Raw genomic sequence first — 16,092 nt, forward strand, 5'->3', positions numbered from 1 at the left:
GGTCCATCAGCAGCATGGGCAGGATGCCCGGGAGGAAGGGGAGGCCTCCCTAGGTAGGACTGGAACAAGTCAGACACACCCCATGCCATCCCTGAATGGGGGACAGATGACCAAATAGGATAGAGGGCCCCCCATGGGCCAGAGCCACAGCCATTGCCTTAGAGCATTGACATAAACAGCCCTAAGAACAGAGTCACTGTCCCAGCCCTAGCGGGGCTCTCTGGGGATCCAAGGGGAGGCTGGTGGCCTGTGACCGCAGGTAGGGTCTGCAGGTGTCCGCTGGGGTGAGTGTGTGTGTCTGAGTGTGACATCTCGGGGGCCGCAGTGGGCTAGCACAGGTCCCTCCAGGCTAGGATGGATCTCTGCTTGTCTGGGGCATCCAGAACAATCTGGGACTTGTCAGGCCCTCAGAGGTAGCGAGGCCAGGTGCTGGGGTGACAAAACCAAGACCCTCTTCCCTTCCGGCGAGCTGGTAAACTCTGGTGAGACTCTATTTGCTCATCTGCAAAATGGGCAGAGAAATAGCTAATCCCTCAGGGGCACTGTGGGCCAAAGGAGGCCTGTGGTTTAACAAGAAGAGCTTTCTTGGTAGCTGGGAGCCTCCGTCTGCTCCTCCGTGACATGAACCCCTCCTCCGCAGGATCGTTGGGTTGATGATGTTTGTTATCACACTGCGTGCTGGTGAAAGGTTATAATCTAGAGTGTGATGCATAAGAGGGCTTTGAGCGCCTTGTCTGTGAGAAGAGGGCAAAGCAGAGTGCCCTCTCCTTGGGGCCTGAACCTCCAGGCATAGTGACACCCCGGCATCTGAGGCTCGGAAGGGGAGCCACCAGAAATCAGCCCTGGAGAGGCCCAGGCCTAGGGGGTCCAGTGGCCAAAGGAGAGGTGTGCGGGGAGCGCCTGGACTCTTGGGTGTGGAATACGCCTCCTCAGGCTCCACTGAGCATCTGAGGGGAGCCCCAATAACCGTAGTGTCCCTCCCGACTTTGTAAGTCGTGTGTACCCCAGTTAAATGGGGTCCGGGCTCCCTTCCAGGACCCTGTGCCTACCCTGGGGCCTCAACCCCAAACCTCCCATCAGCTCCTTTGCCTGCCCTTGAGCCCTTCCAGGGGAGACATTTCTCAGGATCGGCCAGGATGCAAGCTCCTGCCCCAGGTGGCCGTCCCAGTGAGGCCACTTCCCGTGGCCAGCACAGGAAGTGATGTCATGGGCACAGAGGGTATGGGAAAAAGGGCTGTGCAAGGGGCCTCTTTTGTTAGGAGTAACTCCGCGTCCCCCAAGCCCGCCAGCCCCCATTTGTCATCAGTAACGGCCATTGTAACCGCCTCTGAGGGGGGCCCCGGCCTGGACCCCACAGCCGCCAGAAGCCAGGGCCAGATGGAAGAAGGGCTTTGTGTTCAGGGAGGGGTCCTTCCATGGGGGGGCGTATGTGTTTTTAAAACATAATAATAAGTGGGCTCCCCCCCCCCACTCTCCACACTCCCCACTGGGCACATCAGCCTCGCGGTGAATGGAAGAGATTTTCCATGCAGTGGGAGGTCAAGTCTGGCGAGAATCAGCCCGCGCGTCCAGGGGCTGGAGACTGTGATTGCTGATGATGAATGTGCCCAGCGTGGGGTGTTTCTCTGTCCCTCACCTCCCGCCTGCTCCTCTGCTCCCCTCCTGGCCCTGCCCCGTCGGCGTGGGCCAGCCCGCCCTGGAGACGCAGGGCCCTGCTCCAGATGCCCACCTCCCGCTGCTGAGCCTGAGCCTCGGGCTCTCAGGCCTGGCCTTGTCACCACCGGGGGACCCCAACCCAGGCCCTCCTATGAACCACCGCAGCCTCGTGCTGCGGTCCCTGCCCCGTGGCCAGACCAGAGGTGGCCCCCGCTGAGATGGGTGCTAGTGGGTTTCTGCCCCAGGCCGGGGGGCGGATAGAGGCACTGCTGCCCTGGCCTGGCCTGCTGTCTCCCCGCCTGAGCCCCGAAGCCAAGACTGCGCTCTGGCCCGGCTTGGCTCCTGATTTGCTGCGTGATGTTGATGAGTCACTTTCTGTCTCAGGGTGGAATGTAGGGCTCCAGGCCTCTCCGATTGGGACTCCTCTGCATCCCATCGATGATCCGAGAGGTGAAACAACCTTCCCAAAGTCCCAGTGGCGGACTGGAGATTGGAACCCGTTGCTCTCAGGGTCACTGTAAGGGAAGTGGAAGCCCACTGGCTTCCCTGGGCATCTGGTGATAGCCTCTCTTTCAGGAAATGTCTGGACCCTGTAGCCATAGCCCCCCCTCCTCTCAGGGGGAACCTCTGGAAAATACAGTCTCTTCACTTCTGTCCTGAGGCCACTTTGTTCACCACCAAGGCTCTGGCTCCTGCTTATTCTAGTGGCTTCGATTCTGAAACAAACCTGTGGCCTTGACCTCCTCCCTGCCAAGTGAGGGAACCTGTGTCCCCACGCTGGGCCCTGCACAAGCCCAGCCCCCCAGAAGGAGCATTCAACCTAGCACGGCTCCTCCCGTGGGGTGGAGATGGGGCTCGGGCTCCTGGCTGTGTCCTGCAGGCTCCCGCTCCCCTACTGGGTGATGGTTATTCAGTCCCAAACAATGTGGGGAACACCAGGGAAGGTGAGTTGTGCTCCCGCTCCCCAAAACTGCTAAGGAAGCTTGGAGCTGCCGGGAGCCGGGATGCACCTGCCAGCCCCCGCCCTGGTCACCTCTCCCACATTTTAAGTGGGTTGGGAGCAAAATGGAGCTTGTCCATGAGGAAGCCATGGGGGGCGGGCAGCGGTGTGCAAAGCTGCATCTCATGAATATTTGAGAGCAAGGAGAGAAGGCCAGGGAAGGCGCCTACACGCTCCAGGGGCTGGGAAGCTGTCACGCTGGAAGAGGAAACACTCTTTTGTGAACCTCAGAGGTTAAAATTGTGGCAATGGTGGGAAGCTCAGCACATTTCAGTTGAAAAGAAGGACTTTTCTGTTAGGTCCGTTCAGAAGAGGACCTGGCTCAGAAAAGCAGTGGTGAGTTCCCTGTCCCTGGAGGTGTGTAAATCAAGGTTGGATAGAGTGGTGGGGGGGGGGGAGGAGGTGTTGGACAAGACGGCCCTGACGGTAACCTCTCTCCCTGTGCATCTGCGTCCACGTGAGACCAGCTGACAAGGGCCCTCAGACGGGCAGCTGTAGGTAAATTGGAAGTGAGGGTTTGAATGGCACCCACAGGGGTCCCACCTGGAGGCACTGGTGGTCCTCTTGATCTGAGGCCTGGGGTGGGAGGGCCTGGGCCTGGTTGGGAGAGCCCAGCTGCAAATAGTGCCTCCCCCCTCCTCCCTCTCTGGGTTCCCCCCATACTGTGCCTCAGGACCACAGTCTGTGCGGGGCCTTTGAGCTAGGAATAACAGTGGCAAAAAAGGTGACCACACGTGCAGGACACTCACTTCTGGAGTTAAAGATGGACCCAGTAGGACACCGTCATAGGCCGACAGGTTCCGCTTACGGCACCTTCCAGTCTCAGGGTGAAGGAACCAGAGTAAGGCTTGAGAGGAAGGCCAGCAGCAGCGCCAGTCCCCGGCTGGGCTGCAAACCCAGAGCTCCTGGGCTTTTCCAGGGTTTGACCGTCTGTGGCTCCACCTGGCCCAGGATGCGTCCTCCTTCCCTCATGCTGGGATAGCTGGGCCATTCGTGCATGTGGCTTTAGAGGCAGCTTGCATTTTAAATGAGGACTCCTATTAGAAAAACACACTTCACGTGGGACCTTTTCCCACCGGCAGGAAATCCAGATCCAGACCCGGACCTGGCCTGGCCGAGGCAAGCTCTCCTCCCCCAGGGGCGCCTCTCAGGTGTTTGAGTCTCCTCTGTAAGGATGGCACTGAGGGGAAAGATGTAGCGAAGCCAGGGTGACAGGTGACGGAGAGATATGGCCTGCCTCCCATTGACCAGGTGACCTTGCTATGGGGCAAGTCCCTAGGAGCCCCATGTCTTCATCTGGAAAATGGGAAGATAATCCTCACCTTGGGGGTTGTGGGAAGTAAATGGGGCAAAATACTTGAAATGCCTGCCACATAGTGGAAGTCAATGCCAATTCCAATTCAGAAGTCAGGTTTAGGTATCCGACCGCCCAGATTCACTTCCTAGCTGCATAGCCCCGTGCCGGTTACTTCATCTCTCTTGGGCTCCATTTCCTCATCTGTAAGAGGAGCGTAATGAGAATACCTACCGCATAGGGCTGTGGTTCCCAAACGGTGTGCCAAAGCACCCCAGGGTGCTGCACACGTTCCCAGGGGTGCTGTGGGAAGTTAATTCATCTGGAGGAAAGACAGCCGTCCTGAACAGCTGCCAGACACCACCACAGCTGTTAGCTCAGGATAGCTTTCGATTTCAAAATCGAAAAAAATCACATGATACCCCTGCTTTTTCCCTTCACACGCCGTCCTCTCTCTGCAAAGGTGGGAGGTGAGCATTTGGAAGGACTCAGACAGACGATGGGTGGCAGGGGCGGGGGTCCAGTCTGATTGCAAGACCTGAGAAGTTGTGCCGTGTGCAAGCGGCAAGCACATTCCCATCGCTAGTCGCTGTGGCTGTTTAGGAGTGGAATACAAATCTTATTTTTTCTTTCAACTTATGGGTGTTGTTTTTTCAGATGGCTACCAGGTTGTTAGCGCGCACACAGACACAGGCACACAAGCTGTTTGGATCTAACTAATAAACAGAACCACTAGGAACTTCTCTTGGCCTTGGGGTAAAAATTAACCAAGACACTAAAGACCAAAGACATTTTGGAAGCTCTGTGTGGGTTGTTGCGGGACCCAGTGAGTTCGTAGGAAAGCATGAGGCAGAGGAAGGCCCCGGGGACCCTGAAACTCCATCACTCTTCTTCCTCCAGGCTGGCCCCTGCAGGACAGGCTCAGGCCACCCTCAGCCGGGACGCCTGTGGAGTCTCCCTGGGCCACGAGGGCCCAAGGCAGGGCCAAGGAGGAGGAGAGGTGTCCAGCCTAGCTGTTCACCAGGACTGCCCCGCCCCACTTTTATTTAATTTGCATTCACTGAGCACCTACTCCACGCCTGGCAAGCATCTAGTCTGCCCGTGGCCCGCCTGCGGAGGGAGTCTCAGGTCAGACCTGATCCTTCTTGGCTCCCAGCAGCATCTGAATCCAGCATGCCTGCCTTGGGGGGTGGGGACGCTGCAAAGGGACAGTGGCTACATCAAGAGCCACCCCCCCTGCACTGCTGTGCTAGAGAGGCACCCGTGAGGATGCCCGGCCGCAGTCCTGCCAAGGCCAGAGAGGAAGCTTCGTGCCAGGGTGGAGAGGAGGGCTGGGGCAGGGAGGGCAGGGCCGGGGGCCGCCAGACCCGGGCCTACTGCACTAATGGATGTCTAATGTTTACTTTGCTCAGCCGCGTCTGCGCCTGCTTTATAAATGAGCCACATTAGGGTTATAAAACAAAGTCATAAATACAGCCTGCAGTGCCGCAGAGAGCCAGGGCAGCCATCACCTGGGGGCTGCACGTTAGAAGGTAGAGGTAGAAGGCACCTGGACCCACAGGCTCCCACACACCTTCTCTGGGGCTGCTACCCCCCCCAGGGGGAGGCCTGGTTCCCCCTCATTTCACAGATGAGGTGCCTGAGGTCAGTAAGGGCTGCAGTCTCCCCAGGCCTGAGACTGAAGCAGGGTGCTGGCAGTGCGGGGTGGGCACGGAGCCTTGCCGGTGCTCTGTTGCCCACATGCCACTGGGAGACCCAGTGCCCAGTTCCCCGGGCGCTGTTTCATCTTGCCATCAGCTGCCCAAGCTCTCAGACCCTCAGGGTGGCCAGTCTTCTAACCTCCAAAGAAGGTGTCTCCCTGCCTGGCTGAAGGATGTGGGTGTGGAGAAGCTCTGGAATCCTCAGTGCTATTCCCAGTGTAGCTGCCCACAAGCCTCGGTGAAACAGCTCTTAGAGTTGTAGGGTCCTGGCTGGTGTCAGGATCTATTAGGATTCTCAGATGCAGGGACACTCACCATGTTATGGAGCTACTCCAGTGACATGCAGTGTGGGGTCCTGGGTGGCATCCCAGACGCTGGAATCTGTTTATTGGGTTCAGACCTTGGCTCTGTCTCTTGCTAGCTCTGTGCCCTTAGAACAAGTTTTTTAGCCTCTCTGAGCCTCAGTTTTCCCCCATGTAAACTGAAGACTTGCATAAATACCTTATAAGGCTGTTCCAAGAGTTAGGTAAGTTAGCTGTGTAAAGTACTAAAAACAGAGCACCTAATGTGAGGCAAGTGTTTGTTGCCATTTTCATGCCACAACTTGCACCTGCTATGTGCTAGGCCCCTCCTGGGCACCCTTGCTTGTCTAGCTCATGTGGTCCTCAAAACAGCCTGGGGGAGGGTGTTTACCTCCCTGCCACCTTCAGAGACAAAGTAACAAGCTCGGAGTTAAAGGGCTGTCCTAGGACCACACAGAATGTGCTAGATGGAGCTGGATTGACACCTTCTGGCTGGCTTCCCCTTCACTCCTGCAGGTCGCACACAGGCAGCCTACCTGCGACCCAGCATCCAGAGCCAGCGACAGCCTGTGCATGCTCTCAGAGCCCCTGCAGCCCCCCACCCCCACCCTTAGCAGGAGCTCCAGGGTCCCCAAAGGGATGGCACAGCTTGGCATGCCAGGCACACTTTGTTCATTCTGCTCTTGGAGAACGGAGTGTCCCCTTGCCCCCTTTGTACATCGGGAGCTCCCTAGGGCCGAGCGTGTCCCATCGTGACCTCCTGGGACCCCACCCCTCTTGAGGGACTGGAGTGCTGGAACAGTGACAGGCCACAGCTGGCAGTGAGGGGCGGGCAGATGCACACCCTGCAATTGGATTCATTCCCTCTGGAGCTTCGCAGAGGAGGACAGGCCCCCCCACCGCTTGTCCCAGCCACCTGACTGACGCTTCGTGTTGGAAAGTCAATTTTCCTAAGTGGACAGTGGACCAATAGGCTGGCCTGGCCTAGTTTCCCTCCCTCCCGGCGCTGGAAGAGGCCAGGCCCCTCTCCCTTCCTGTTTGTCTCACCTCCTGAGGCTCTGCTCTTTCCAGGGGGGCAGGCGGACCAGGGTTCCCATTTGGCCCCTGGTTGGGGAGGACGTTGTTGAGACCCCAGGCTCTGCAGTTTCCTTGTCTGTTGTCAGGGTGGAGGATGTGGGTTTGGCCGAGGTGGGAAAGGCTAAGGCGTGGGGCAGAGACACGGCTGGGGAGGTGGTTTCCCCCTTTATGCTGCGCCTGCCTTGGGTTTTCTGGAGGAGGAGGCCCTGTTGGAGGGCCAGGCATCAAGGAATCCAGGCCCGGTGCAGCCATCTCACATCACCCCACCTTACTGCCTCTACGGGTCCTGGCTCATCTCCCCACTTCCATCAGCTGGGGCTGCAAAGGGCAGCTGTGGCTTCAGGGCAGAGCTGGCCTGCTTTGTGCTCCGGCCTCAGCCCCATTCCAGCCCTTCATGGTTGGGGGCATCACTGTCAGCAACTGGAGGGTAGACTCAGTAGGTCCAGTGCAGGGGACACTGGGGAGAGCTCCTCACCCAGACGGGTCACTTCAGCTCTCCAGGCCACTCTGACATCTGTCTGTAAAGAATCACCCAGCATTATAGAGCTAGGACTGGCTCCAAAGCACAAACTCTTAAAAGCTGGGTGGGCTGGGGAAACCGAGGCCCCCAGGAGTGCCAGACCTTGCCCAGGTCACAGCGCCGTCCTCCCTGGCGTCCAGCTGCCCACCCCTCCTCCTAGCCTGCAGCCTCACGAAGCCTACCCTCCCTCTGCAGGCACTGATTCTGGCAGCGAGGTGCTCCCTGACTCCTTCCCGTCGGCGCCGGCCGAGCCCCTGCCCCACTTCCTCCAGGAGCCCCAGGACGCCTACATCGTGAAGAACAAGCCCGTGGAGCTGCGCTGCCGCGCCTTCCCTGCCACACAGATCTACTTCAAGTGCAACGGCGAGTGGGTCAGCCAGAATGACCACATCACGCAGGAGGGCCTGGATGAGGCCACTGGTGAGCCTGCCTCCCTGGTTTGGTCACCCCCAGGACACTAGGGCAGGCCCCGGGGGGTGCCAGGGACACTGCGTCCTGGGCCTGGCTCCACTCTGGGCTCCGTGTGGGACCTCACTCGGCCATGGCAGCCCCCTGGGCCTCAGTTTCCCCTCTGGGATTCATCCTGGATCAGGATCTCCCCAGTGGTTGACCACATGTCCCAGTCTGACTTTGGTTCACCAAATGCAAGAGCCCCGAATCCTTGCCGAGTGCTCATTGCCATTTCTGGTTTCTCTCCATCTCCCTCCTACATCAGGGAGCAGTCTGGGGCAGGGCTGGGTTCTTACAGGCACACACGCATGCACACCTCAGCCCCTGCTACGCTCCCTGTGTGACAAAGAGGAACTGCCCTCGGCTCCCCCCACCCCCCAGCCCTGCACGTACCCCAAATCCTAGACCATCATTCATGTTTGTGGGAAGTGAGTCTGTTCCCCTTTGTAAGAATGCTGCGTCTCCTTCATAGACGTCAGCTGTTTTCCTTTTAAAGCCCGAGGTTGGTATTATTATGGAAATAACCATAGAGGTGGTGCTGGGACAGAGCCCAGATGCTGAGAGTAGGGTGCATGTGGGGTCCCGGGCACCCCCCCACAGCCGTGCCCCCGAGGCCAGGTGGAGGCTTATCTGTCCCCAGGTCCCTCAGGGGGTCCTTTCCAGGACTCAGGCTGGGACGGAGCCGCCTGCTGCTGGTGACCTGCAGGTGGCCAATGTCGGGCAGCCCTAGCCAGGCCCCAGCTCCGAGGGCCCCTCACCCCACAGCCCGCCTCAGCTTTGGTTCTGCTGCTACTACCTCTTGCCTCGTCCTGTTCCTCCTTTTTCAGCCTTTTCTTGTTTCCTTCTGTCTTTCCCACCTGTCCCTTCTCACCCCTGTCTCTCTCTCTTTTTATATGTCTCTCTGCTTCCCCCCAACATGCTCTCCTCACGCCCTCTCCCTTCTCCCTCCTTGCAACTTTAATTTTTCTTTGAAAAGCTAGCAGATTTCAGAAACATCCAGGCTTAACACCATACCCCAAAATGTACTTAATGCCACTCAACGGTAGATATTAAAATGGTAAGTTTTAGGTTATATAAGATTTTGCCAAAATTAAAAATAAATAGATGTGGAGTCTCCTGCCTGCCCAAACTCTAAAAATTTAAAAATCCCCCCCCCCTTTTTTTTAAAGAGAAAAATAAAAGAAACATACCCTCACTGCCCCCATTCTCTGGCTGTGTGACTCTGGGAAGTCACTCACCCTCTCTGAGCCCCACTTCCTCTCTTTGTAAACTGGGATGGTAACGGAAGGTGCTGGTGGGAATGGAACAAGGTGGTGTCTGTACAATGTTGAGCATAGTGCCAGGACCAAGCAGGCACTCAGTAAACCCCCTGTCTTCCATCCTCTTTCTGGTTTTTTCCTTCGCCTCTTTCCTCTTGAAGCCTGTCCTTATTTCTCCATCCCCCTGGGCCCCACCGGCCTATATCAGGGGTCAGTCGTGGGGGTCCAGACAGAGCAAAGGGATGGTGTACCCTGCTGGGGTCTCTCGCAAACCCTGCAATTACTAGTAATAGTAACAGCATGGCTCCTACTCCCCTGCTACTAGGCACACAAGCCCTGCCAGCCCCAGAAATTGGGGCACTCTAGTCCCCATTAGCTACAAAGAATAGACAGTGGTCCTGTGGGCACTCCCTTGGCAGCAGTGTGGCTGGTTCCACCTCAGCCTGCTGCTCCCTGCCCTGGCGCTCTCTGGGCCCGGGAGAACAGAGGATGACAGCTGTGGGCCAGAAGAGGCAAGACGAGCCCACCCACCAGCTCATGCCAGGTCGGGGCAAGTGGCCCAATCCTGGGTGTCCTGGCTCAGGCGCCACCTGCCACTTGGCCGCTGTGCCGGAGGGGGACACCTGGCGCTGGGGCCCAGGTCTGGGAGATGGAAGGTCCCGGTCTCCTCTCTGTCTGCTGGTGACCGTCACCAAGGGGTTGAGCCCCACTGGGTGCTGGTTTCTCTGTCGGGCTGTTGGGGCTTCTGGATAGGATGACCCCCTTAGGAGGGACCCCATTCCAGTTTCACAGCCTGATGAATAAGGGGCAGGGGTCCTGGCTGTGCTGCCCCGGGTCACACAACATTGCTTGTCAAGCCACTCCCCCAAGAAGCAGCCTCTTCCCTCCTGGTGCTCCCCAGTGGCAAACCCCCAGCTTCCTCCCATTTAGATCCCGGGCCACCAGGAGGAGGTTTTCCTCACTGTCTGGGCTCCCAGTGCAAAGGCCATCCTACCCCATGATCCAGGACAGTTAAGGCCACGGACTTCACTAGGAGAGGTCCAAAGAGGTCATGCATTTGGGGATAGAGCTCTGACCAGGGCAAGACCCCAGATAGCTGATCTCAGCTCAGCTGGCATCTTGAGGTAGGACTTGCGGCCTGCCCCACGACCCTCTCTGAGCCTCTGTTTCCTCACATGGGAGGAAGGAGCTGGACGGGATCCAAATGACCTTCCAGAGTAGATTTGTGTTCAGCCGTGGCAGAGTAATCGTCGTGCTTCAGAGTTTACCCTGAGTGTCTAACTGTGATGAGGCAACTGAGGCTCAGAGAGGCTGAGTAACTTAGTGAAGGTCACATGGCTGGGGAGTAAGGTTGGGGCCAAGAGTTGCCAAACCATCCAACCCTACACCTACTGTGTGCCCACCATGCCACAGTACCACAGAGGGTACAGTTGACCATCCTGCCCTCAAGGGGCTTATCAGAACCCACGTGTAAGCATGAGAGGATGAGCTGGGGATACACGGTAGGGCGGAGCAGCTTTAAGAATTCTGAAACCAGGGTAGTCAGGAAGGGCTTCCTGGAGGAGGAGGCCTCGCAGTCCTCCCACAGGCTTTGGGGAAGAGCTTTGGGTGGGCATCCTAATCCAAGGGGGTTCACTCCTTTTCTGAGCATAAAGAGCTTTGTTGAGGATTAGCAGAAGAGTGGTTGATCCTCTCTGGGTAGCTGGTGGAACCAGTTATCCAGTGAGGCCTCCAGGCCCTGGCAGGGAGCTGTTGAGAGATGGGGGGCTCCCCAGAAGAGGGGCCTCCCACCAGCTCCAGCTCCTAACCAGAGAGATGCCACACGCTCTCTTCCTTCACGTATTTGTGGAACACCTCGTCTGTGCCAGGTCCTGGGCCACAGCAGTAAACAGGGCAAAGCCCTCTTTATTCCCCTACAGGAAATACATCATTAACACACCACCACAGCGATAGGTGACAGAGTTCCAGATAGTGGTCAGTGCCGTGGGGAAACCAGGCTGGGCAGGAATGATCACTGCATAGCCCAGTGCTCAGCGGGGCACTTTGAGAGTGGGTGGGGGGTGGGCCAGGGTCAGGGGGGCCACCCCTCTGGAAGCGAGGCCCAGCCCAAAGCCAATAGGGACTAGGAGTCCAGGGGGCACAGAGAGGAAAGGGTGTTCAGGCAGGGAACTGGATATGCAAAGGCCCTGTGGCTGGAGGTGGGGTGGGGTCGGGTAGGGTGGGGGAGATGCCCAGTGAGGTTGTCGTGGATAGACGACAAAGGCCACGTGGAGGATCTAGGCCTTTATGTTGTGAAGACTGAGGGCACAACCAGGGGAAGGACCTGGCATTTGTGCATCTTGAGGAGCACACACTGGCTTTAGGGCAGGAAGTGCATCGCACGGGGTGGAGGCTCGCGCCCTCTGTGGCCATCTCGGGGTGAGTGGCCGCGGCGGCTCGGGGCCGGAAGGAGGCAGAAGGGATGAGGAAATAGATGGAAACGGGAGGCATTGGCAGAAGAGAGGCAGAGGTCACGGTGCCATGCCCTGCGCTTCACCTCCACCGCCCTGCGCCCTCCTGACGCCTGTCTCCTCCTCTCAGGCCTGCGGGTACGGGAGGTACAGATCGAGGTGTCACGGCAGCAGGTGGAGGAGCTGTTCGGGCTGGAGGACTACTGGTGCCAGTGCGTGGCCTGGAGCTCCGCGGGCACCACCAAGAGTCGCCGGGCCTATGTCCGCATCGCATGTACGCCGTCCCGACACCCCCACCCCACTCCCCGGGGGCCCCTTCCCCGGCTGGTGCATCCTGCAGAGAAAACCCCCCATCTGTGGGGGGGCATCCGCAGCGACATCAGGGCACATGGGTGCCCGCTCAGAGAGGCCTCCTAGACCCAGACCTGGGCCAGCTCAGGCCACAGGATTCCTAAGGGCCCCTTTCACCTACTTGGGTGTAAGGGAGCTGCCCGCTTCCTCGCCATCCTATAGTCCCGACCCCGGGGAGAGCCCATTCCCTTGGTGCGCACTGCCACCTAGTGGCTGCAGCCGGGCGCTTCGGGCTTCTGTTCCGCCTAATTGTGCCCGGGGACCCCTCTTCCTTCTCCAGACCTGCGCAAGAACTTCGATCAGGAGCCTCTGGGCAAGGAAGTGCCCCTGGACCAGGAGGTTCTTCTGCAATGTCGCCCACCAGAGGGGGTGCCTGTGGCTGAGGTGAGCAAGGATGAGGGGAATAGCCAGGCGGGGTATCTACCGCCAGCCTCCCAGAGCTCGCCCCATTTTGTAGATGGGAATTATCGAGGCTGGAGCCCGAGAAGGGAGCTAGCACCTCTGCAGAACTCAGCATGCGCTAGACCCCGGCTGGGGCCTCCAGAGGCAGAACCCGGAGGCATGGGGCCGAGCGGGGCCAGATCCCTGAGGGGCTGCTTGGGCGCACCCCAGGCTCAGTCTCTTGCAAGGGAAGTGCCTGTGGCCAGATCCTCCTCCCCCCCCCCCCGCCGAAGCCAAAGTCTCAGCTTTATGGATGCCAAAGTGTCTCGGAATGTGCGTGTCCGAGCCTGGATGCCCCCCACGTGGCCTTTGCCTCTCGGTGAAGGCCCGCAGTACTAGCTAATGCTTATTGTACTTATGGAGAGTACTGTTCACACTTTCCACACTCACTTGTTTCATGCTTGAAACAGCCCGTGGTGTAGATGCTAAGAAATTCTGCTCTACGGTTGATGAAACCGAGGCTGGTGTAAGTCCCTTTCTGGGACCGTCCAGCTGGTGGGTGGTCGTCACAACCCCTGGGTTCTGTGGAGCCCAGCGCAGTGCCTGGCTCATGAAGGTGTTGCCTCACTGTGTCACCACCGTGTGTGGATGTGGATAGAACCCCTGTCCTGTTTACGGCCGGGCCGCCTCTCCCCTCCAGAGCAGGCCCCTGCCCGGATGCAGGTGAATAGGTGCTGGGCGCTCACGCCCCCCCAACCGCGCTCCTGCAGGTGGAGTGGCTAAAGAACGAGGACATCATCGACCCCACCCAGGACACCAACTTCCTGCTCACCATCGACCACAACCTCATCATCCGCCAGGCCCGCCTGTCAGATACAGCCAACTACACCTGTGTGGCCAAGAACATTGTCGCCAAGCGCCGAAGTACCACTGCCACGGTCACTGTCTATGGTACGGGCCCCACGTGGGGACAGCCTGGCCAGGGGAGTGGGAGGGCCGAGGCCACATGCCTGCCTCACCGCGTCCTGCCCAGGAGGCCAGCAGGACCCTGGAGGACAGGTGGGAGGATGGGCCCAGAGAGGGGAGGTGCCTTCCCCAAGATCACACGGCAAAGCTAGCAGTCAAGTGTGCACTCATGGGTTTGGGGTTGGAACGGGGCCTAGTGTCCCAGCAGAGTGAGGAACCGCTGCCTGGGCCTGTGGGCTATTCCTTCTGTTCTCTTGGGTGGGAGGGCCAGAGCTATAGCTGAGATGCCTCGAGTGTGCTAGAAAGAACCCTATGTCGGGTTCCAGCCCCAGGTCCTCCATTACCGGGCGGCCTTAGGTAAGTGTCAGCCCTCTCTGGACCTCCGTTCACCATTGTACCATGAGAGCTGGAATAGGCCCTGACCTCCCTGGTCCCCTCTGGTGCTGGCGGTTGCAGTCCCGATCTGGCTGCTAGTCACTGAGTCCCCGGCGCCACGACAGGAGGGGTCCAGTTAGGAAAGGCCAGGCCTCAGCAGAAGGGCTGTGTCACTCTGGAGATGGGGGCGGGGGCACGGGTCACAGAGCTGGGCCAAGCGGGTGACACCCGCTGCCCTTGCAGTGAACGGGGGCTGGTCCAGCTGGGCCGAGTGGACGCCCTGCTCCAACCGCTGCGGCCGTGGCTGGCAAAAGCGCACCCGGACCTGCACCAACCCGGCCCCGCTCAACGGAGGCGCCTTCTGTGAGGGCCAGGCCTTCCAAAAGACCGCCTGCACCACCGTGTGCCCAGGTAAGGCCACGGGCCAGCTGGCATCCTACCCACACCCGGTCCCACCCCGGGCCCCGGCCCTGGGGGTACCCCGCACTCAGGGTGGCCACTCTCCCCATATCGTGGGGAGCGGAAGGTGCTGTCCTGGGGCCCATGGCCAGCTGAGCGGGCCGGACAGGATGGTGCAGCCTCTGGCCTCTCATTCTGTGCCCGGCCATGGGAGAGACAGAGACGGGGGCTCTGAGCCTCAGTCTAGGGGGGCTCTTCTGTCCTCCGGGCTGAGGGTTCTCAGTGTCAGGCCCCAGGGCCAGGGTCCCAGCGCCACCGAGGGGTCAGAGGAGCCTATGCTCCTGCCCTTAATGTAGACACATCTTGACCACCACCCCGAATCCCACAAATGTCCCCTGGTCTCCTCTCATCTTTGTCTCACCCTGTGCGTCCCTGTCTGTGGGTCCTTGAATGTATGGTTTTGTCCCGTCTCTTCTGGTTTTATGTGAACAACGTGGTGTGTTTGCTCTGGGTTTGAGTCTGCGTGAGTGCACTGGCTCTAGCTGTGTGAGTGACCTTAGGTGTGTATCTGTGTTGTGTGTGCCCCCTTGGTGCCCCTGACTGTGCTGGCACAGGGCGGTGTGGCTGGGGGTGGGTCTCTCCACGTGGCTTGTGTGTCGTCGGTTCCTCTCCCGCCATCGTGCGTGCGTGGGTGCGTGGGGGTGTGTGCACTGCTGTGCTCTGCATACGTAACGGTGCGTGCCTGTGTTCCCACGTGCTGGGTGCGGTGCTCCTGCAGTCGATGGAGCGTGGACAGAGTGGAGCAAGTGGTCAGCCTGCAGCACCGAGTGTGCCCACTGGCGCAGCCGCGAGTGCATGGCGCCTCCGCCCCAGAACGGAGGCCGAGACTGCAGCGGGACCCTGCTCGACTCCAAGAACTGCACGGACGGGCTGTGCGTGCAGAGTGAGTCCTTGGGACAGCGGGCCCTGGGGTGGGGGCTTGAGCCGGATGAGGACCCCCCTGCCCCCAGCCAGCCCCAGGCCTCAGGTGCCGGCTGCAGTAGAGTAGCCCCTGGGGCCTCTGCCCACCTGCCCCATGCATCATCTCATCTGCGCATTTCCTGTCACCTTCACCATCCTTTCTCTGCCACCCATGTCATTGTCTTTCCCTTTATTTCCCTCGACAGATAAGAAAACTCTAAGTGACCCCAAAAGCCACCGTAAGTCCCATTTCATGGCTGTCCTCTTTCCTCTGGGGATCCTTGGTTCTCCTTGGCTGGCTTTTCCAGGGTGTGGGGTGCAGGGCAGGGTGGGGGACAGGGAGACTTGAAGGTGCCCCCTCACCAGCCCTCCATGGGGTCCCCAGCCCCCAGTACCGCACACGTCATGGCCTCCATCCCGCGCAGACTGGCGGGCCCGCAGCTGACAGGAAGGGCACCATCCCGACCCTCCCATTATAGGAGAAGCTGAGTCTCAGAGTGAGGAGGGGACTTACTCGAGGATCCAGCCAGATTTGAACCTAAATAGTTATATGGCCAAAGCTGGTGCTCTTAGCCTTGTGCCCTCAGCCTTCCTCTCTGCGACAGAGCCAGCACACAGGCCCACACCCACCCGTCCCGGTGCCCCTTACTGTACCCCCAACAGTAGGACTAGGTTCTCCAGGAAACCCACGGCCCAGCGTCAGCCCCAAGGGACTGGTCCACCGACTCCCCCAGGCTGTGCCGTAGCAGCACCAGAGCAGTAAAGCTGCTTAGGCAGGTTGACCTGTGGTAATGAAACCATAATTTCCAAATAATTCAGAATCATAAAAATCAAGCAGTGAGGCCCTGGGCCCAGCTCACGGAGCGGGGGTTGGGGAGGGGTGGGCTGGTGACCCCCCCAGTCGTCAGGGAGACCATCAGGAGGCAGAGCCAAGCCCCGAGGGCCTCCTGTG

At 59.2% G+C, this 16,092-nt stretch overlaps 1 protein-coding gene across 2 annotated transcripts in view; it reads left to right on the forward strand.

Annotated features, from left to right (window-relative positions):
- UNC5B (unc-5 netrin receptor B) overlaps window positions 1-16,092 on the forward strand; it is an 80,684-nt gene that overhangs the window by 51,953 nt on the left and 12,639 nt on the right. Inside the window, exons 2-8 of one of the 2 annotated variants that reach the window (XM_025434278.3) lie at window positions 7,745-7,969; window positions 11,839-11,982; window positions 12,340-12,443; window positions 13,211-13,391; window positions 14,025-14,192; window positions 14,959-15,123; window positions 15,347-15,379. In XM_025434278.3, the coding sequence (XP_025290063.1) occupies window positions 7,745-7,969; window positions 11,839-11,982; window positions 12,340-12,443; window positions 13,211-13,391; window positions 14,025-14,192; window positions 14,959-15,123; window positions 15,347-15,379 (1,020 nt within the window). The remainder of the gene's footprint in view (window positions 1-7,744; window positions 7,970-11,838; window positions 11,983-12,339; window positions 12,444-13,210; window positions 13,392-14,024; window positions 14,193-14,958; window positions 15,124-15,346; window positions 15,380-16,092) is intronic. The other variant, XM_025434279.3, reaches the window with a different exon arrangement.

The sequence above is a fragment of the Canis lupus genome, chromosome 4 (genome assembly GCF_003254725.2).
Source record: "Canis lupus dingo isolate Sandy chromosome 4, ASM325472v2, whole genome shotgun sequence".
NCBI classification, from domain to species: domain Eukaryota; kingdom Metazoa; phylum Chordata; class Mammalia; order Carnivora; family Canidae; genus Canis; species Canis lupus.